At 42.0% G+C, this 22,718-nt stretch overlaps 1 protein-coding gene across 2 annotated transcripts in view; it reads right to left on the bottom strand.

The window, feature by feature from the left end:
- The window catches only part of ACP3 (acid phosphatase 3), a 50,517-nt gene that overhangs the window by 18,392 nt on the left and 9,407 nt on the right, over positions 1–22,718 (bottom strand). For both annotated transcript variants that reach the window (XM_059390927.1, XM_059390928.1), the window contains exons 3-9: positions 20,635–20,721; positions 19,832–19,984; positions 14,595–14,693; positions 10,384–10,476; positions 8,494–8,626; positions 4,102–4,184; positions 1,811–1,914 (exon numbers count right to left, since the gene is read on the bottom strand). In XM_059390927.1, the coding sequence (XP_059246910.1) occupies positions 1,811–1,914; positions 4,102–4,184; positions 8,494–8,626; positions 10,384–10,476; positions 14,595–14,693; positions 19,832–19,984; positions 20,635–20,721 (752 nt within the window). The remainder of the gene's footprint in view (positions 1–1,810; positions 1,915–4,101; positions 4,185–8,493; positions 8,627–10,383; positions 10,477–14,594; positions 14,694–19,831; positions 19,985–20,634; positions 20,722–22,718) is intronic.

Here is a 22,718-nt window from a genome sequence, read left to right as displayed (position 1 = left end):
TGCTGTTTGTGAGCATTTTACCCACAGTAGAACTTCTTTCAAAATTAGAGTTAGTGCCCTCAAACCCTGCTGCTACTTCATCAACTGAGTTTATGTGATATTCTCAATCCTTTGTCATTTCAGCAATGTTCCCAGCATCTTCACCAGGCGTAGTTTCCATCTCAAGAAACCACCTTCTTTGCCCATCCATAAGAAGCAACTCCTCACCCGTTAGTTTGGTCATTAGGTTGTAGCAGTCCAGTCCCATCTTCAGGCTCTGCTTCTAATTCTAGTTCTCTTGCTATTTCTACCACATCTGCACTGAAGTCTTAAATCCCTCTAAGTCATCTATGAGGGCTTTGGAATCAACTTCCTCCAAACTTCTGTTAATGTTGATATTTTGACATCTTCTCCTGAATCATGAATGTTCTTAATGGCGTTTAAAATGGTGAATCCTTTCAATTTACTTTGCCCAAATCCATCAAAGAGGAATCACTAGTGTACCTATGGGAGTTATAGCCTTCTATAGAAAGTTATGTTTATACTACACTGAAGTGTATTAAATGTGCAATAGCATTACACCTAAAAAATGTGTGTAAGTTAATTAAGAATACTTTATTGCTAAAAAAATGCTAGTCATCATCTGAGCTTGCAGCGAGTTGTAATCTTTTTGCTGGTAGAGGGTCTTGCCTCAGTGCTGATGGCCTCTGACTGTAGGGGGGTGGTACATAACTTCCTATAGAACCCTGTGTCCCCAAATCACAGTATGATTGAGTCACCTCCTAATGGGTCAGGTCATCTCTCTCTCTTTTTTTTTTAGGGGGGGGGGAAAGGAAAAGAGAATCTTAAGCAGTCTCCATGCCCAGTGCTGAGTTTGAGGTGTGGCTCGATCTCATGACTCTAAGATCATGACCCTGAGATCATGACCTCAGCCAAAATCAAGAGTTGACACTTAACCGACTGAGCCCCCCAGGTGCTGCAACCAACCACGGACATCACTGGTGGAGTATTAGATGAATGAAAAAGAAGTGTCCATTGGGATAAGCCTCTGAGAATCTGAGGTTCATTTGTACGGTAACCAAAATTACCCTTATTAGTTAATATATATATATATTTTTTAAAGATTTTATTTATTTATTTAAGAGAGAGACAGTGAGAGAGAGCATGAGCGAGGAGAAGGTCAGAAGGAGAAGCAGACTCTCCATGGAGCTGGGAGCCTGATGTGGGACTCGATCCCGGAACTCCAGGATCATGACCTGAGCCGAAGGCAGTCGTCCAACCAACTGAGCCACCCAGGTGTCCCAATATATGTTTTTTAAAAAAGATTTTATTTATTTATTTGAGAGAGAAAGAGACAGTGACAGAGATAGCAAGAGACAGAGCACGAGTGGGGAGGAGAGGGAGAAGCAGTTTCCTGCTGAGCAAGAGCCAGTTGTGGGGGTCAATTCTAGGACCCTGGGATTATGACCTGAGCCTAAGGCAGACACTTGATGGACTGAACCACCCAGGCGCCCCTGTTAATATATCTGTAAAACAGTTTTAGGGGACTCAAAGTGCCTCTACTGATGAAGACACAAGTTAAGATGCATACAAAGAGTTTGGATAAAATTGTTTCATGAAATTTGAAAGTGTAAAAAAATAGCAATATTTTTAACTTAGGGAATTATTTTGCCTAGTATTTTATTTTAGGTACTTATATTTTTTATGTACTTAATTGAAAATTAAATATTTTAAGAAATATTTAATACAATACAATAATATTATATAATAATAATAATAAAAAACCCTGGGGTCCAGTATTAAGTGTGAAAAGCACCTCTTAGATACTTACCCCTTCTCAAGATACAATTCCATTATGTGGCACGAAGCATAGGGAGGAAGGATTCCATTGTAAACATCTAGTGCCATCTGTAGGCCACTCACGGTAGTGTCATGCTGTGGGAATTTGAAACAAATCATTTTCCATCTTTACCTTTGGTTCAGATGTACATTCCACAGGTAGTACTAAGCACTTGTAGAGAACCATGATGGTTTCTGAATCACTTAAATTTGTCATACCCCCCTGGTAGAGAGGGGGAAGGGCTAATTTTGGTGGAGCATCTGTTGTGTGCTAGGCAGTACATTCCCATTAAAAAGATGAACAAACAGGGGGCACCTGGGTGGCTCAGTCATTAGTGTCTGCCTTGGGCCCAGGTCATGATCCCAGGGTCCTGGGATCAGAGCCCCACATTAGGCTCCCTGCTCAGCAAGAGGCCTGCTTCTCTCTCTACCACTCCCCCTGCTCCCTCTTCTCTATCCCTTTCTCTATAAAATAAATAAATGAAATCTTAAAAAAAAAAAAAAAAAAAAAAAGAACAAACAGGCCCAGATAAGTTAAATAACTTGCTTGATGTCATATAACCCCAAAATGGAAGAAAGTAAATTTGAGTTTGGTGTTCAGGTTTTGTACCATGCTTTTCCCCAGTTGAACATCTCTGTTCTAGATTGTTTAAATTTTAAAACATTTTGGAACATATTAATGCTAGATTATATTTCTTCTACAGATTAGAATAATCTGATTTTAAAGTTGGAGAAGAGGAATGCCTGGGTGGCTCAGTTGTTTAAGTGTCTGCCTTTAGCTCAGGTCATGACCCCAGGGTCCTGGGATTGAATCCCATGTCAGGCTCCCTGCTCAGTGGGGAATCTGCTTCTCCCTCAGCCTCTCCCCCTGCTTGTGCTCTCTCTCTCTCAAATAAATGAATAAAAAATATCTTTAAAAAGTAAAGCTGGGGAAGAATATATAAGGTTATAAATGTTAGAGAGGTCAAAATGTAAGGAAATAGAGAGCATAGCTCAAAAGTAATTGTTAGTTGTTTATCCCCGAGTGGCTGGAGGGCACAGGGGGCTGGTTTTCAATCCCAGTTTTGCCACTAATTAACTTGATAATCTTTGAAAGTCTTCAGCATCTGTATCTACAAAATGGGCAAAATGTTTGGGTGCCTAAACTATATGGCAGGTACACATATTAAAAAGGGCTTAGAACTGATTTCCTGCACAAGGAACTAGTTACGGAATTATAACTTGCAAGAAGTCACACCAATTAGAACAGGAAACCAGATGAGAAACTAAAAAAACTGGCAGAATGGACTGGTTTCAGGAAGCCCCTCTTCAGAAGGACTACATTCTGTTCCATCCATGAGCTTTTGTCTTACACCACTCAGAACCTTTGATGATAAACAGACTTCCCTGTATCTGGAGTTACTTCTTCCATCTTCCTGCAGAATGAAAACGTGGCTTTCTCCAGCCAAGTCACATCTGAGAAATGCTCCATCATAAAGAAGTGGGTGGGAAGCCGAGTTCCCATACTGTGTGTCCTGATTGCAGGACTCATTGCAGACTCCATGTACGGCCATTTCAGTGCTCAATGCACCCCTTGAATCCCCCCCCCCCAACTCCCTGAACAGTGCCTCTTTCCCTGGCTCCTGCTCCTCAGATTGAAGTCTTCTTTCTGCATCCAATGTAGCTCTAACTTCACGTTGCAGCTCTCTTCCCCCCTTCTCTCTTCTAGTCCCTTTGTCTCTTGCAATTTCTATTTGGACGCTGCCTGGCATTTCAAACCTAGCTGTCTAAATTGCTACATCTCCCTGGCCCGAGAGCACCTCTGTTAATGGCTCCACCCTCCTTCCAGTCCTGGAGGCTTGAAACATAGCCTTCACCTGTGGTTTTCCCTTCACATCCTTACTCCCCGCCCACATCCCATTCATCACCGCATCCCGTTCCTGCTCTGCTTTTAGTTTGGAACAGAAGGGATGCTTCCCTTCTCCATGCCACCAAAGACTTGCTTGTGCTGCATTTCTATACTGCTTTGTAGGGTGTTTATGTTTTTTTGTGAGTCCTAGATTGTAAACTCCTCAAGGGCCAGAATTATGTATCAAATTTAAAAATTAAAATTAAAAAAAATTTAAAAGTGCCAACCACACAGTGGTCATATAGACACATATTTAGGACAGCTGAAGAATCAATATCTAAAATGTTTACCATCTATTGGGCAAAAGGGAGGTGATGATGAAGAAAATGAGGCTCCCTCCTTAAAGAGATCACTGCCTGAACGGATGGCTGTTGAGTGGAGGTGAAAATACTTACCGCGGAATACATGACGAGTTTTCTGTGGTTCGATGGCTGAGTTGCACTGTTCATGTTTGTGAGGATCTCACTGACCAGGACACCTTCAAAAAGACAGACCAACAACGGAGCTGAACCAAACATGGGCTTAAACATTTTGTTAATTCCTACTTTGCGATTCTCTCTGCCCTGAGTCTCAGAACTTAAGAGAGGAAAAGAAAGAACTCTGGTTGAGCACCTACTGTGTGCTTTATGTTATTTTACTGGATTCTGACTTCTGTTCCCCATTTATAGTGAGAAAGCTGAGGCCCAGCCACATATAGTGACTCATATACAGGCTGGGCAAGGAGAGTTGGATTGGCACACGAGGACCTTACTATCCCCAGATTTTGTCCAAACGTGAGAAAGGAGGTTGAGGAACTTGGAAGGAATTACAAATGGCATTTTTCAGACAGTTGCTAGCTGGAGCTTTTCTCTAGGGAAGCCCTGAAATGACAGCCTGGCATTTACTTTGTAGACAATCTATCTACTTTTTCTTCATCCCTCTTGCACAACTCTGTGCACCTGGCATCCCTCTTTGACTATTCTGAGGTAGTCAAACCTGTGGGAGGCCATGGGAGTAGCAGCTCTCTGGATATCTGTACAGGTCATGGGATATCTTCTGTGGACCATTTCTCCAGGTGACCCTGGGGATTACTATTAGAGGGCAGCCAGCATCTTCCATCTAAGGGCTCCCTAGAGGAGAGCTCTCACCCTCATATTTGTTGTTCCTCACCAGGAACACCACTCTGAGTCTCCATCCTCTTGGCAGATGCTGAAGGCTGAGGGGTATCTTGGGGTGCTAGGTCCTGGCTTGAGGACATGGTGCCCCAGGGATTTCCACAACCATCACTGGAAGACTCCTTATATCTCTGGTGTTTTTTTTTTTTTAAAGATTTATTAATTTATTTGAGAGAGAGAGAGAGAGAGAGAGTAAGCACAGGAAGGAGTGGCAGAGGAAGGGGGAGAGAGATAAAGACTGAAACAGACTCCACCCTGAATGTGGAGCTGGATGTGGGGCTCAATCCCATGACCTGGAGATCACAAGCCAAAACCAAGAGCTGTACTCAACCCACTGTGCCACCCCTCCCCCACCCCCTGGATGGTTTCTTTACTACATGTGTACTCTCCTGGCTCCAGAATGACAAGTTTGTTTCTGTAAAGAGTAGGGCGTTGATGTTAACAGACTGTCATTCCAGACTCTGTGGTCCACTCAGCCAACACACTGAGCAGCTACCACAGGTCAGATACTATGCTAGGTGAATCAGACGCCTGCCCTTAAAAAGCTCATAAAATAGTACAAAGAGACTGTTTATTCATCTGTCTACCAAGAAGCACCATAAAGGGCTAATTAGGAAGGGAGGCAGTCTGCTCTTTCTGTAGATTCTGGACACCCCCGACTAGGAATGGAAGAAGCAGGAAGCCACATCTCCAACAAGTCTATATCACTCTGCTTCAGAGAAGGTGGCTTTCTCAGCATCCTTTAGGGACAATACCATCATCTATCAGAAACCTGACTTCCACAAGTGTCTCTGCAGCAGGCTTCAGTGTCGATAATGGGATATGATATCAGCTCTTGGTTCTGGGGTGATGGTCCATCTCGCCCCAGAAGAACCCAGGGGTAACCACCACAGTTTTCTCCAGACTCTGGCATGCCAATGATTGTGTTCATGGCAGGGGACACTGAAGTTCCGAGACATTCAGCAACTTGTTCAAGATTCCACACCATGTGCATAGAGGGGATGAATTTCTCTGAACCCAGCATCCCCCTTAATCCTTAGGCTACCCTAAGGATTAAGTATCACAGGCTAGCTTCTGAGTTCCCTATTGCATCATCTGGTGACTGCTACACTCGACGAAGTATCACCAAGTAGAAGACACACACTTCCCTTCCCACACTCTTGAGCTATAGCAGGGGCTGGCACACTTTCTGTGAAGGACCACAGTCAACGTTTTAGGTTCTGGGACCCTACGGTTGGCCATAACTGTTCCCTTCCAGGGGGAAGCCCCCAAAACAGCCATAGTCCTACCTAATGAGTATGGCTGAGTTTCAGTCACATTTTACTTATAAAAAATAGGCAGAGGCTGGATTTGGCTTGCAGGCTCTAGCTTACACCAACCTGCAGCACAGAGCAAGGAGATGTTGGTCTTACTACAGATACAACCAGCCATATATCCAAAATTCCTACACGAATCATAGGAATTTTTGTGGTGTGTGTGTATGTGTGTGTGTGTGTGTGTGTAGAAGGAGGTGGGTGGAGGAGTACAGAGTACCAGATTGTGGCATCCCTAAAACCAACTGATGGAACAAAAGTTTTGGCAAATATGGGAAGATGCCGGTCAAAGTCCTGATGTTCCCGTGTGACTCTGTGTCACCCGGACAATACGTGTTTTCTCTGTAGGATTGTGTTTAGCCGCCTCATCATCCAACAAGCACGCAGCTGACAGATCTCCCTTGCCTAGCCAGATCCAAACAATAGGCAGAACTTGGGTTTTGGCAGGAATCACTCAGGAAAGGATTTCCTGGCCAGTCAATAGCCTGGACTTCTCCAGAGTACAGGACAGGTGCGTTCACACCAATACCCGCCTTTGAAGTCCGAAACCAAAAGGAACACCTGAAGGAAGGACTCTAAACAGACAGGATCTAGTTTAATACACTCATCAGAGGGGAAGCCCGGATTGAGCCGGGAAGTGACCTCCCTGAAATGCCATGTCTAGTAGTCAAAGGAAAACAAGAAGAAACGTGAACAAACTCTGAGGAAAACGCCCAGTTTTTCTCCCTATACAGACGCCTGCATCTATTATTAGACTATTCTCGGTTTCTGTCTGGCTTCCCCTACCCACGTCTTTAGCATTTCTTGCATCGAGAGAAGTGCTTCTGAATTTTTGTGTTTCGTGAGGTGCCTAGGGATTTCAGGAGAAGGCAGATTCTGATCCAGCCGGTCTGGGGTGGAGCCTGAGATCCTGCATTTCCAACCAGCGGCTTGCTGATGCAGTTGCTGCTGCTGCTGCTCCCTGGCCTGCATGTCGAGTAGTGAGGGGCTGAAGACCTCAGCCCATTGTGACTAGTTGGGGGAACTCAATCAAGAGCCCTATCTCCACCATTGATGTGACTTGGGATTGGGTGGTACCTGGTGTGGTACTGGGGGTTCAGGAGTAAGACCCAGTGTATATGTAGCCAGTGGGGCCCAAAGTCCACCCTTTGCCTCCTTCCTTGTTTGCGCATCAGACAGGGCTGCTGCCTGGGCCAGGTCCCTACACACAGCCATGACTGAACATCTGCCCAGTCGGTCCAACAGCCAGGATGCCTTGACTCTAAGCCTTCTCCTGGGGCCCTGCTGAACTGGATGTGGCCCCACAGTGAATAGGGTCTGGCGATGGTTGGAGTCTTGATGGGATTGCTCTGTTTTTCCCAAACTGTCTAGAGTCTATGACTTGGAACACCTCCTGTGGCTTAGAATTTCTTCACTGTTAACCTGACATAATGGACCTTCTCTTGCTCTCCCTCCTCACTTTTAAGGTCTAGTTAACACCTACGTCTGACACCCCCTGACTACACTAACACTAGTGATAAAGTGACTAGTCCAATGCCTGCTGCCCAACCAACCTCAGAGGCATCAGCATCTCTTGCTGTCCTGGCTCTACCTTCTTTCTTCCACCCAGCTATCCTGATTATAAAGGCTTGGCAGCCTTTTGCCTAGGTCTACTTTCATTCTGATAGGATGTCCTATGCTAGGAAAGGCCAAACACAGCTGAAAGGAGGCATCACTTTCAACGCCAATGGAAAAATTTAAGCTGTGTCATTAATTGTCAATTGCAATATGTATGAATCTATGTAACATAATTAGTCTGGAAAATAGGTTTTATTAACTTTAGCAATGGCTACCATCAAGGACCTCAGGAAAACAGGCCCCTTTTTATCATACTTTCCACTTGAAAAATTCATCCTATAGGCCACCAGACACAATTGCTTTTCATGGGCTTAGATACAAAATCCTTCAGTGTTTGATTTGGAAAGCATGAAAGTATCATTTAGCTTTAGGGCAAAGCTTTCATTTCCAGATGGGAAAACCAAGACTCAGATTGGGCAATATTAAGGACTATAAAAACACACAGTGTTTATTGACAGTGTATTAAGTACCAGGTACTGTTTGTCCCAAACTTTTTGAATATTTAAGATGAACATTTATTTTAATCCTTACTACCTGTGAGGAGGTATCATTATTATCCCCATTTTGCAGAATGGAAACTAGTGCAGGAGTGATAAAGTGACTAGTCCAATGTCACATAGCGGATTACTGGTGGGACAGCACTCAGACCCCAATCACTCAACCACAGATCTAGTATAGTCCTTTCACTTTTTTATATACTTACCCCCCTGCAGTCTAGATTTCTCTTTCTGCTTGTGAATTCCATAGATGGACAGGATAGATAATTCTGATAATTTTTTCAACTTAAACATGGTGTCTTCTGTGGCCCACGAGGGTAGAGTGAAATTGTGAATACTCTGGAGCAAAGAAAAAGGGAAGAAAATGTGTATTTTTATTTGTTGACTCCTTTGTCCTCTTTGCCCTGTAAGAACTGCTGGGTCTAGCCTTTCTTATCCAGCCATTTCTTTCGAGGAAAACTTTACTTTGTCGTATGTAGTGGTATTGATTTTCAGAAGGGACATTCACAGAGACTGATTAGCTCCCTCCTAGGAATTCCATAGCTTTTGGCTAAACTCTGGGTCCAAAGGAGGATTTCCGTTTTGCAGAGTAAGGGTAAGGTAGGGCAAGAATATACCTCATTCCTTTATGAAAGGTTTAGAAATCTATGAACCTGTGGGGAAGGTAACACTGACAGGGTTAGATGATATTTCTGTCAACCTGAGAGGACAGCTGGGAGAGGCAGTGTATTTCTGGAGCTTCAGTACCAGACCCTCCACTCCCATCAGCTTTCAGTTTACTCGCTCCTGGGGAATGTGAAGCATACACACAGCAGGCTTTTGGTGAATATGTATTAAATGGATGAATAAGCTGGAGAGCAGAGCTGGTGTAGACTTCCTGCCAATATTTATTACTTGCTATGAAAAGTTCATTAAGAATCCACCACATTCAAAGGTAGGATTGAGAGACAGTACTTGAAAGAGATCCAAGTGGAGTCTCTAGAGAGGAAATAAGTGGGAGAGAAGTGAGGAAATCAAGCACCATGGCCACAGCACAGAGCAGCTCAGATCAACCCACTGTAAGGAAGAAAAAAAAAATCAAGACTTAAGCCAAAATGTGGGCTCTTGTGTCCACTGAAGGTCTTTTTTTTTTTTTTTAAGATTTATTTATTTATTTGGGGTGGGGAGGGGCAGAGGAAGAGAGAGAATCCTAAGCAGGCTCTACACCCAGGACAGAGCCAGACATGGAGCTCCATCTCATGACCCTGAGATCAAGACCTGAGCCTAAACCAAGCATCAGATGCTTAATTGACTAGCCACGGAGGTGCCCCTGAAGAGTCTTTTATAAGGCTAATAAACCTTCCTTGAAACAGATGCTAATGATCTAGTGAAACTATCAGGAAGGTCATGTGAAGGTCAATAAACTCTGTTGTGGAGGGGGCAAACTGTGTCATTTGTTACTGACACAGAACCATGAACGTAGTTGCTGGTTCCCGGGCTCTCAAGATGATCTCAAGATCACAGGTAGTTATCAGTCCTATGGGTGGTCAGAATTTTGCCCCAGGATTCAGTAAACCCAGTGGGAAAAACAGGATTATGGAGTACTCCTTTAGGCCAGTAGATGGTGCTTAGTGAGTGAAAAATACCAAGTAGCCTTGAAAACCCCAACAGTAACTGATGTAGTATTTCATATGCACATACAGCAAGGAAGAGATTCCCAACAAACCAATTTCAATAGCCTGGCTTAAAGTTGTCTTGCTTATTTGTATATCCAGAAATCAGGTACTTTTTTTTTCTCTGTCTTATAATAATATTGCTTTTTTCATTAAAATCCATGACAGGAGCCCAGCATTCCCGAGGGACTGAAAAATAAGTAAATGGCAAGACAAAAGAAAAGCAATTTTGCCCGCAATTTTCTAAAAGGTGAAAACATAAATAATGGAGAGAAAAAGTTAGAGTTTTCAATTTAATATAAAGAAGTCTCGAATTATGTTTCAATGTCAAAGGAAGCATAATATATCTGCCAAAAAGTGTAAGAAAGTGTATTTATCTGTTTCAAAGTAGACATAAGTAAAAAAATCAGATTGCAAGTTAATCTTTGATATTTTTTCTTTTACCTCACAAAATAAAGGGTCGTAGACTTTAGTCCACATTCCAAAAAGGTCCTCGGTATGGTATCCTGTAAATGTTGGCAGGGTTTCTATAAAATTCTGAAACACACATGGACAGAGAAAACATTTCTGCATTAGAGTCAGTCAGTCTCTGCGTTACTGCTATTTGGTTGTTGTGGAGGGTGCTCTGGCTTTGTAGGGTGTTTGGCTGTCTGCCTGGCCTCTTGCCAACAAGATGCTTACCATCAGCCCTAATCCCTCAGTTGTGACAACCAGAAGTGTCTCCAAACATTACCAGGGTTCCCTGTGGGGCAAATGTGCCCCCCATTGAAATGTGCACCAGAAACATCAGCTGTGGTAATATGAACCCAAACAATTTCACGAATACTAATTGAGCATCTCATGATTACATTAAAAGTATGGGTGCATGCTGGCTTACTGCCGCGCGTTCCTGGGTTGTCCCGGAATCAGGCCAAGTGTACTCCCTCAAAATTTGGGGGGAAGTAGGTGAAGTAGAACTCACATAAAAATGACAAGTCAAGGTGAGAAGGGGAAACATTTCTTAAGCTGGAGCACCAGGAATATACCATAGAAACTGGACCCGCTATCTGGCTATAAATTTGAAATTTGGGTGGGTTGTAAACATTTCTCTAGCTTCTGTATTATTCTTGGATTGTCACAGTCACGAGACCCACTACTCGGCTATCTGCCTGATGAATTAGGCAGCAATTTCTAGGAATCCTTGTGGGAGGTATTATTTGATGGATAAATTTGCTAAGGAAATAAAATTTGCCAATATTAACCCAAACAGATATCCATAAAATAAATATATTAAAGACCCCCCCCCCCCATCCCCAAGCCAAGCCAAATGAAACAAAAACTCCAGGGCCAGATGACTTTATAAAGAAATTCTACCAAGACTTTCAGGAGCAAATTATTCCAGTGCTATTTTAACTGTTATAGAATGTAGAGAAAGAAAAAAAAAAACTTCCAAAACATTTTTAAGAACTAAGTGCAACACTGACACTGACAAAAAGACTGGCCAGGAAAAAAAAACTGTAGTCCAATGGTACTTTGAATACGAATGCAAAAGCTCTGAGTAAAATATTGACAAATAATTTGATATCCGAAGAAAGGGGCTTGAGCCTAGACATGTAAAGATGGCTCATTAGAGCAAATCTAAGAATATAATTCATCTTAGTAACTGATCCAAGGAGAAAAATAACTTGATAACACACACACACACACACACACACACACACACGTGATTTATTTATTTATTTGAGAGAGAGGGAGAGTTCATGGGCATGGTGGGGGGATGGTGCGGAGGGGGCAGAGGGAGAGGGAGAGAGAAGGAGACTCCCTGCTGAGCATGGAGCCCTTTGTGGGGTTTGATCCCAGGACCTTCGATCATGACCTGAGCTGAAGTCAAGAGTCAGACACTTAACCAACTAAACTGCCCAGGCACTCCTTGATTATATTTAAATAATGCTAAAAAGATTTTTCGAAAAGTTAAACACAAGTATTGGTCAAAATAATCAATAAAATAGGAAGGATGGTCAGTTCCTTAATTTGGTACAAATATCTCTATTTGGTCCTAAAGCCAGCATGCTTAATAGAAAAACACTTCTAAAATAAAAAATAAGATGAGAATGCTCACAGTCAATGCCCTTATGTCCTACTGTACTCTAAGTGCTGGCCAGTGCAAAGGCACAAAAGAAATCAGAGGTAGGGGGCACCTGGGTGGCTCAGTTGGTTAAGCATCTGCCTTTGGCTCAGGTCATGATCTCTGGATCCTGGGATGGAGCCCCACATCAGGCTCTCTGCTCAGTGGGGAGCCTGCTTTTCCCTCTCCTTCTGCCACTCCCCCTACTTGTGCTCTCACTCTCTTCCTGTCAAAAAATAAATAAGAATCTTTTTTTAAAAAAGAAGAAATCAGGGGCACCTGGGTGGCTCAGTGGGCTAAAGCTTCTGCCTTTGGCTCAGGTTACGATCTCAGGGTCCTGGGATCGAGCCCCACATTGGGTTCTCTGCTCAGCAGGGAGCCTGCTTTCCTTCCTCTTTCTCTGCCTGTCTCTCTGCCTACTTGTGGTCTCTCTCTCTGTCAAATAAATAAATAAAATCTTAAAAAAAAAGAATCAGAGGAATATTGGAAAAGTAGAGGTAAGTCAAGGTTATTTGTAGATATTATAATTTTAGAACAAACTTAAAGATAAATGTAAAGACCTATGTGAAGAAAACCTTAAAAAATTCTTGAAGAACAAATAGGAAAATGTACCATGTTCTTAGAAAGGAAACTTCAATGTCATAGAGTTGCAAATTCTCCAAGTTAATTTATAAATTCAATATGATCCCAATAAAAACACTAGACAGTAAAAAAAATGTTTTTGGAACCGAGACAAGCTGATTCTAAAATTCACAAAGAAAATAAAAAAGAGCCATGAAAACTCAGAAAAGTTGAGAATGAGGGGTACAAGCCTTTTAGATATTAAAGCAGGTATAAAGTCTTACTAAGTACAACATTGTAGTTTTGGCTAGTAAAATGAAAGAATAATTGAATAGAATAAAAATTCCAGCAACAGACCACACAAATGGGGGAATTGTAATATATTTAAAGGGAAGAGATGGACTACTCAGTAGTGATTGGGCGATTAGTTAATATGGGTAAACTTAATCAAGATACAAATTTTGTACCTAACCCCAGTATAAATGGATCCACACAAAAATGAAGAAGATATAGTGGGATTAGAAGAAAACATTACAGACTTCCTTTGAAGCCTAGGAATGGAGAAAGCTTCTCTAAATATAACTATAAATATACAAACCATGTATCAATACATCAGCACACTTAAGACTATTACATGGCGAAAATACTATAACCAATATCAACAGGCAGACAATAGAAACCATGCCATTTATGCCACAGGAAAAAAAAAATCAAAATACATGGAGAAAGCTCCTAAAATATATAGAAAGCAGAAAATCAAGAATCCAGAAGCTAAATGGCCAAGGAATATGAAGACAACTGAAAATTCAAAAGGCATTTAACTAGATAAAGATATCCTAAACTCACTCATCCTAAGAGAAAAAGACTACTGCACAATGCTTTATTATGGTGATGATACTGGGCTTCCTTGCCTTGTTGCTGATTTTAGAGGAAAGGCTTCTAGTGATACCATTTTTTACCTACAGATTGGCAAATATCCCCGAAGTTGTCTATACATTGTTGGCAAGGCTGTAGAGGAACAGGCAATCCTATGCTTTGTTGACTGGGGCAGATATTAGCATAACTTCTTTGGAGGGCAATTTGACAATATTTCAAATTTCCCCAGAATTTCTACTTCTGGGATATCATTCCACAGATATTCTTGTGAAATTATTCAGATGCACAAGATAGTCATATAGACTGTAAATGATTAGAAACGACTCACTTGTTCTTCAGTATGAACTGGTTAAAAAAGTATGGTACATCCACAAATCCAAATGCAGTTATAAAAAATGAGGAAACTCTTTATGTACAGATAGAGTGATATTTATAAGGTATATTGTTAAATGAAAAAAATCCAAGGTGTCCATCTCTGTGAATACAGTATACTCCTTTTGTGTAGCAAAGGGCAAACTACCAGAATATATTCATATTTATTTATATATGCATAAAGAAACTGCAAGACTATATAAGAAAATGGTGCCACCAGTTACCTGTGGGGTCATTAAGAGACTTTCCACTGCATTCCTTTTTATATTTTTAAAATTTGTGAACCATGTAAATGTATTAGAGATTTAAAATTTTATTTTTAAATACACAAGCATTATATCTACCTTTTGCATAGTCTTAAAAAGGGATATTTTGCAAAGTAGAAACATAAAATAAAAAAGACTATCCTTTGTATGTGAAATCAATGTCCCAGCCCCTCAGCCTCATTAAGGCAGATCATTTTAGACTTGCTTTTATTCTGACCCAGCCATGTACTTTCATCTAGTTCCTTCTGGCACATGGGGATAGGATCAGAAAGGGATTGGCTTCTTTACTGGCTGTGGCCCCACGTAGGGAAGAGGACCAGATAGTTATGACTGGCACTCATTAAATGTTTTAACCCACTGCTATAACTGGCCATTGGCAGACACATTCCTCCCACACTTGTAAGAACCTGGGGCTTCATCCTTTGTCTTGGCCCTCCCCACCTTCCTGTACCCCGCAAAATAACACATTTTCTAACCTTATAAGGATGCAACCTCTTCTGGAATTCTGTCGATTTGAGAGTCTCCTCCTTAAGTTCTTTAAAACGAGGGCAGTCCCGGAAAGGCAGGTATAGCAACTGAGGACAAAAGAAAGATCATGAATTCTTTATTAGTCAGAAGAACTTTGCTAAAGAAACTGCAGCCATATTTTAAGCTTCATTAGGTACAAAGTGACCTGAATAAAAGATTCAAATGAGTTTTGAACTGAATGGAAATTCTAAAATTGAGGAAAAAGAGATAAATGATCTGCGGTCTTAAATAGTAGGATATGCACCCAGAACCAAAAAGCTTTTTTTTTTTCCTTTCATGAGCTTGCCTAAATAGGCCTGCATTGTTGGTAAGTACTCACACTTCTTTCATGAGCTTGCCTAAATAGGCCTGCATTGTTGGTAAATACTCACACTTTCTGGTTTTCCATGTTGATGTAACTATTATTTCACTTCCTGCTGGACCTGTGTATCTTGTGCTAGAAATTACATTGCTAAGGAAATAAAATAGAAATTACATTTCTAGCACAAGATACACATGTGTGGGCAAAGGCATCCTGCAACACTGCTTCCTCCCCTCCCCCCGCCCCAAGTACAGAGAAATGAATAAGAGGTTCTGGAAAGAATCTTAAGAGAATGATTAACCCCTCATTAACTTATGTTCTGGTCAAAATAAAGGCATATGCTAAATATATAGAAAAATGTATTTTAAAACCCATTATGAGGACAAAAGGATGAGCTTAAGTTTGACAATCTTCTCTAGTCTTGAATATAATCTATAGGTTGGTGGCCCGCAGCTAATTTTGTTGCTCTGACTTTTTATTTGTGGCCGGCCCTGTATTTCCAGCCCTTAGTGGATACCACTACTCGGATGTTGCTCTTTTTCTTCAAGTTCAACACGTACAAAACTGAAGTCAGTTTCATTTTTAACCATTTCGCCTTTGTAATCTTCTTTGGCCGATGGTAAAATTTATCATCCTGATTCATAGACTAATCAGTTTTGCTTGTTTACTTTCAAAATACATCCAAAATAGACTTCTCTTCCTCATATTCATTGTTCCCTCCCAGTCCAAACCATCATAACCTGTGATTTGACTGACGTCGGAGCCTTGTATTTGGTCAGTAGGCATCCATCCACTCATTCCATTTTACAGTTCATTCTCCACGTCCACAGCTATGCTAATCCTTTTCGTTTTATTTTTCATAAACACCAATCTTTCTAAAGCATTAATTAGATCATGCCATTCTGTAGTTTGTAACCTTCACTGGCTTTCATCTTACTTGGAATAAAACTCAAACTAAGTTAACTCTAGAGATCACTGCGCTGCTTTCCTGCTACTGTCCTCTAATTTTTCTCCAGCAACACTTGGGCCTCGTTGTGGTCCCTGAATCCACAGGCTTAGGGGACTGTTCCCTGCCTGAGACCTTGCCCCCAGACACTCCCACCAGGCTCTTCTAACTCAGCCCCAGCCATGATCATGTCACCTTGCTTTACTTCCTTTGGGGAACTCATCGCCATTTCAGATTATTACTTCTTTTTACTTTATCATCTATTTCTTATAAAATATCAACTCAAGGACAGCCAGGATCTTGTCTGTCTTATCCATTGCTGTGTTGTCAATGCCTAGAACAGAGTCTGGCCTATTTGTAGCTGCTCAGAAAACTTTTTAAAAATAAGCTTCTTCCTGGGGCATCTAGGTGGCTCAGTCATCTAAGCATTTGATTTCAACTCAGGTTGTGATCCTGGGATCTTGGGGTCCCGTATCTGGCTCCCTGCTCAGGGGGGTGTCTGATTCTCCTCTCCCTCTGCCCCTCCCCCACGCTCTTGTGTTCACACTCTCGCTCTTAAATAAAATCTAAATAAATAAATAAGTTGCTTCCTGATGCAGTGACATTTGCCTAACTTTGCTTTCCTTCCTCTCAGTATTTACCATCTAATTTCAGAGCTTCATTTCCTCATTCCTCAATGGCTTCCACATTTATTCTGTGAGGCTCCAGTATCCTTTCCTTCCAAACTGTGGTCATACAAGATGCCTTGGAGCACTGCTCATCATGTGTGCACAGTACTGAAGAACGAATGTGCATGGGTTCTTTTTATGCCCGCTGCTTTGCAGCTCAATCTCCCTGCATGGTCTTCCGATTTTCCCACAGAAGGAACGGTACTGCGGAGGAGTAGTACCAGTAGTACCAAAGGCATAGGACTCTTCATTTAAAGGTCTAGGTTTTAGTGAATTACTCAACCTTCCTAGACTTTCATTTTCTCATCCCGAATATTGAAAGAGGGTGAAAATAAGTGGGATTAAACACCTAAATATCTGACCAGCATTCTGCAATTCACAAAAGCTCCTCCGTTTCTTAACCGGGTTTTCACAAATCATCCTGAAGTATTCAGATTCTCGTGTCTGGGCCCAACAGAGTCAGACATTTTCATTCCTTCTAAATAAGAACTCTGGACACAGAAGGGCAAGCCCTCTGTATAGTCACCCACTGCCATGCTTTGGGGGTTTTCTTCTCCTTTCCTTCCCCTCTGAGGTCTGGTTCAAGCTCTCACTCTCTCAGTGAAGAACGGTTGTCCTGTGTTAGCGCCACGGGGGCGTCGTTCTGTGAGTTCCTCTAGCAGGTGCAGCTTGTCCTTGCTTCATTGCCCATCGCTTTGTATCGTGGTCTACACGTGTCAACAATGCAAATCTGTTTTCATCGAAGGGATGATAAATGAGGGGAGAAACCTGGCCTTATTATTTCTCTACAGCACTTATCACAGCTCTGGGAATAATTGTGTGTTGACCAATGGATGTTTGTCCGGTTTCTTGGTTGATGTCAGAATGGTTTTGCCTTAGTGAGGACACAGCTAGAAGCCATGAGTGGATAATCTTGCTTCTCTCTTGCTCACTCTCCTTTTTCTCTTTTCCTTTTTTTTTCCCCAATATTTTATTTATTTATTTGACAGAGAGAGAGAAAAGCGCACAAGCAGGATGCAGAGGGAGAAGCAGCTCCCACTGAGCAGGGAGCCCGGCACAGGACGTGATCCCAGAACCCTGAGATCACAATGAAGGCAGACACTTAACCGACTGAGCCACCCAGATACCCCTCTCTTTTCCTCTTCTAATAGCTCCTATAATCTCCTTACTACATAATTTAATTACTATCTTTTAGGATTAAGTATTAAACATCTGCCTTGGTCTATGCTGGCTGAATTTGGTGCTGCTCTCTAGTATCTGTCTATGCAGAAAAGGCCAAAGTGATTTTTTTTTTTTTCCTTTTGGAAGAAAATATTCACAAACTCCTAAAAATACAGATCATCATAATACTTCTCTCTTGATTCTGTGAAGGAAGGAGGTACAAATGAATAATCCTGCTTTTCAGGAAACATCAGAAAAAGTGGTTGGAGCAGATTTACCTAGAGTGAGATTGACAGGGTCAGGCTGTTTTCTACAAAGTATTTGGGAAAGATTCTTATGTCATCAGTTGCAACAGTTAAGTCAAGTGTCTAGGAGTACTGACAGGGCAAAAGGATGGAAGCCTACCCCGGGGGCTCCTGAGTCCGAGTGCAGAAGTCATGCTAAGCCTCAGCTACCGAGAGAGCACACGGTCATGCTGACAGTGGCTGCAGGGGAATCAGGATGGATTCCTTGTCCCAAGCTATATCCTTCATATAATCTTTTTTTTTCTTAAATTTTTACTTTTTATTATTTTTAAATATTTTATTTATTTGACAGAGAGAGAGAGAGAGAGAGATCACAAGTAGAGGCAGGCAGAGAGAGGGGGAAGCAGTCTCCCTGCTGAGCAGAGAGCTCAATGCAGGGTTGATCCTAGGACCCTGAGATCATGACCTGAGCTGAAGGCAGAGGCTTAATCCACTGAGCCACCCAGGCGTCCCCAGTTTTTACTTTTTAGAAGGGGGAGAGACAGAGGGAGAAGGAGAGAGAGAAACTAAAGCAGGCTCCATGCCCAGCACAAAGCCCAAAGCAGGGCTCAATCTCCCAACCCTGAGATCAAGACCCAAGCCAAAATCAGGTCGGACGCCCAACTGATGGAGCCACCCAGGTGCCCCTCCTACATATAGTCTTAAATTCCACACCTGGGAGATTAGAGTTATTTAATGCTATTTAAAACCAAAAGCAATTCCTCTGAAAATGTTAAAGAGCTTTTGGTGCATCCCACCCAGCACAAATAAATTTGAGAGTTTCTTTCAGATAGCCTCATTCAGGCAGCTTGGTTTACAGTACTGGTTCTTACACTTGGCTGTCCACTAGAATCATGTAGGGAGAATATTTTAAAAGTACTGATGTCTCTGTCCTACCCTCAGGGATCCTGATTTGTTATAGAGAGTGCCCCAGGTGCCAGGATTTAAACACTTTTTTTCAGGTACTGGAATGAGATAAGCCTAGTTCTTGTCCCAGTGGTGATGATTACCAGCTTTGTGTCCCTGGGCCCATTTTGTTTTTCTCTCTGAGCACATATTTCCCTGGCTATAAAAGGAGAACAGTAATAGTGTCCTTTCAAGGTTATTTATGAAAGGTAACTATGATGACACGTATCAAAGTGCTGGTCACTGACTATGCCCTCAAATTTTCTTTCCCCCTGCCTCAGAATGGGGTTTTCATGTGGAGAGGAGTATTTTGTAGGTAGAGAAGTCTTAGAAGAATCTGGAGGCAGGAGAACCCTACGTGGCACACCAAAAACCTGGGAATTGAAGGTAGAACAGGGGGAACTATGTATGTGTGTGTGTGTATGTGTGTGTACATGTGAAGAAGGAGAGGGGCAAACTGCCATTTAAAAAAAAAAAAAGATTTATTTATTTTAGAGAGAGTGAGCATGTAGTGGGGAGGGGCAGAGGGACAGGGAGAGAGAAACTCAGGCACACTTGGCACTGAGTGTGGAACACAGAGCCCAATGTGGGGCTTGATCACGCGACTGGGAGATCATGACCAGAGCTGAAACCAAGAGTTGGCCACTTAATTGACTGCACTACCCAGGCGCCCCCATATTGCCATTTGTTGAAGGGGTGGCAAAACAATGATGATAAAGATCGAAACTGAAATTCTGTTATTCTGTTGCTACTCTCTCTTGCCTGGGGCTTCCTATATCCTACTATGTCCTGTGCCCCTTTACAGAAAAGGATTAAGATTGCACAGACTGAGCAGTGTCCAGACTTCCCAACCCACAAGTACGAGGTGACTTGCTTTCCTCCTCCTAGGCCAAACAGGTGGTTTTTCCAGAATACTCACTCGATCTTCAGAAAGAGAGACCGTGTGCACCGGGATGGGCTGCCAGGGTAGGCTGGGATTCCAGATACTGACACCCTCTGGAGGAAACAGGCCTGCAAGGTTTACCATAGCACTCATCAAAGTCCGATCAATGTCCGTACTTTGAATATAAACCTAGAGTGGGAAAATCAAAGGAGATTCCAACTGATCAGAACTGTGCATTTTTCCCTGTGGAGCAAGGAGTACATCTGAGAGAGGCCAGGACCCTCACAGGAAAACATTAGCAAACACTGTGGTAGCATCATGATCATAATGTCTACTATGAAAGAGACAGTATTGGGAGAATGCCACCAGCTATGTCAATAGTTGAATTGACAAAGAGACCAATTAAGTGGTAGCTACCTGCCAAGCCAAAGTATTTACCATAGGTGTCCATAAAATTTTGAACTTAACTCATATTCATACATTTTTAGGAACAAAGTATTTGTATAAAAAGTAGTACATTTGGGGCGCCTGGGTGGCTCAGTTAGTTAAATGACTGTCTTCAGCTCAGATCATGATCCCAGAGTCCTTGGATTGAGCCCCACATCACGCTCCCTGCTTGGTGGGGAGTCTGCTTCTTCCTCTCCCTCGGCCCCTTCCCCCACTCATGCTCTCATTCTCTCATGAATAAACATAATCTTAAAAAAAAGAGGAGTGCATTTGTAAATAAGATCTCTGACTTGTGTAAGTTCTTCAGAACCAGGAAAAGCACTTTTGCAAATGCAACATTACGTTAAATTCTTTCATGGTAAAAGGTTCCCACGCCTGGCTCCCCAACTTGCCTGTTCAGGTTTGTAGGACTCATTCAAAAATTTTCTATATCTTTTCCTTATATACTGTCCAAGTTCATAATGCTGCTCCATGCCCAGCTATGGGAACAAATAAAAGCAAAAATCAGTAGAAGTAAATTCTGTGCATTTCATGTACGAGTCTCATCTTTCCTTATTCAATGTGTAAAGCAAACCATGGTGTAATTTAGTAATTCAATATATTTACATATTTTTAAATAAAATGAAGTATAAACATATTTACATATTTTATGTAAATGAAATATAGACATATTTACATATTTTTAAATAAAAACAAGAAAAGAGAGTTGTGCTCTTCAGCCATGACTACTTGAGAAAATTCACGTAACCTTCGTTAGCACTACACATAGAGCCTTGCACAGTTAATAGCTGGTGACTGATCTAAGTAAATGGTTCATCTCTGGTGTGGTAGAACATCACTGGCTCATCTTTGTTGGTAGAACATTCAAGAGAGCAGGTTAACCAGTTGGTTAACCAGTGGAGCTTTTGTGGAAGAAATTCAACCACCTGATAAGAAGCTGGGCTTGATGAATCTGAAGATCACTTTCAACCTCTGGGTGTAATGATTTATTATCTGCACAGTTTATTTATGCCCGGTTCATGAAAAACTAGAGCCTGTTACTCCAAGTGTGGTCTGGGGATCAGCAGGATTAGCATCACTTGGGAATATGTTAGAAACCAGATTCTTAGGCCCCATCTTGATCTACTGAGGGGGTGGAGCTCAGGAACGCCTTTTTTAACAAGCTTCCTAAGATTCTGATGGCCAGTAATCATTAAGAAATGCTGATTTAGTTCAGTGATCCTCAAGCATTACTGTGCATCAGCAGCAAAATTATCTAGTGATGCTTGTTGAAATGCAGATGCCTGAGCATTGTCCTCAGAGATTTCCTGTTTGTTAGATCCCAGGGTGGCCCTGGAATCTGCATTTTAACAAGCACCCCAAGTGATTCAGATCCATGCAGTAGAGTGCCATGCTTTGAGAAACACTGCCTTCAAGTCTGTCTTTAATCCCGAGTTTTATTAGAGCTTCAGGAGTTAGAAAGCCTGTGGTCCTTGTAGCCTCTGCTTGGTCCCACTCGTGCCTTTGCTTGTGGTCCTAGCTGCCATGATCATCACTGCCCCCTAGGTTGGGGAAGGAGATGGGAAAAGAGTAATGCGTGCTTTGAGTTTTGCTAGTTTCCTGGATGACACGGGTAGGTAAAGAAGCAGGTACTTTGGGCCTAATTTGTTGTACTAACTGACAGCTGCATTTTGACCAGAGTCATCTTCTATAGAGCAGTGGTTTTCAAATGTCAGTGTGCACAGAATCACCTGGAGGAGTCACTGAAACAAGGTTCCAAGAACTGAAGCCCCGAGTTTCTGGTTCAGTGGGGAGGGCCAGACAATCTACATTTCTGACATGTTTCCAAGTAATGGTGATGTTGCTCGTCCAGGGACCACACTTTGAGAACCACTGACCTGGAAGGCCATCACCTTGTCATGATGTAGATTGCAAGTACCTGGCCAAGGGCAGGAATTTGAGCTCTAGAACTTTGTGACTTCAAGAGAGGCCATGTACCAGCATCACTCGCTTCACCTTGGAGTATGTTAGAAATAAAGACTCTTAAGTCCATGTCAGACATGCTGAATTAGAATCTGCATTTTTCCCCCTAAGTTTTATTGCGATAGAATTGACATATATCACTGTATAAGTTTAAGATATACAGCATACAATTTGGTTTACATATATTGGGAAATGATCACTGTTATAAATTTAGTTAGCATCTGTCATTTCATAGAGATACAATAAAAAGAGAAAGCAAAGAAATTGTTTTTCCTTGTGATGAGAACTCTTGGAATTTACCCTCTTAACAACTTCCACATGTGTTAATAGAGCTGTTTTATCCATAGTTGTTACACTGTACATTAAATCCCTACTACTTATTTACCTTGTAACTGGAAGTTTGTACCTTTTGACCACCTTTTCCCCAGTTTTCTCCCCCGCCCAACCCCCTGCCTCTGGTTAACCACAAATCTGATTCCTTTTTCAATGAGTTTGGTTCTTAAAATTTTTTTAG

This window comes from Mustela nigripes, chromosome 2, assembly GCF_022355385.1.
Source record: "Mustela nigripes isolate SB6536 chromosome 2, MUSNIG.SB6536, whole genome shotgun sequence".
NCBI lineage: Eukaryota > Metazoa > Chordata > Mammalia > Carnivora > Mustelidae > Mustela > Mustela nigripes.
Note: the sequence above shows the minus strand (reverse complement) of the source record. Positions and strands in the feature narration are given on the sequence as shown.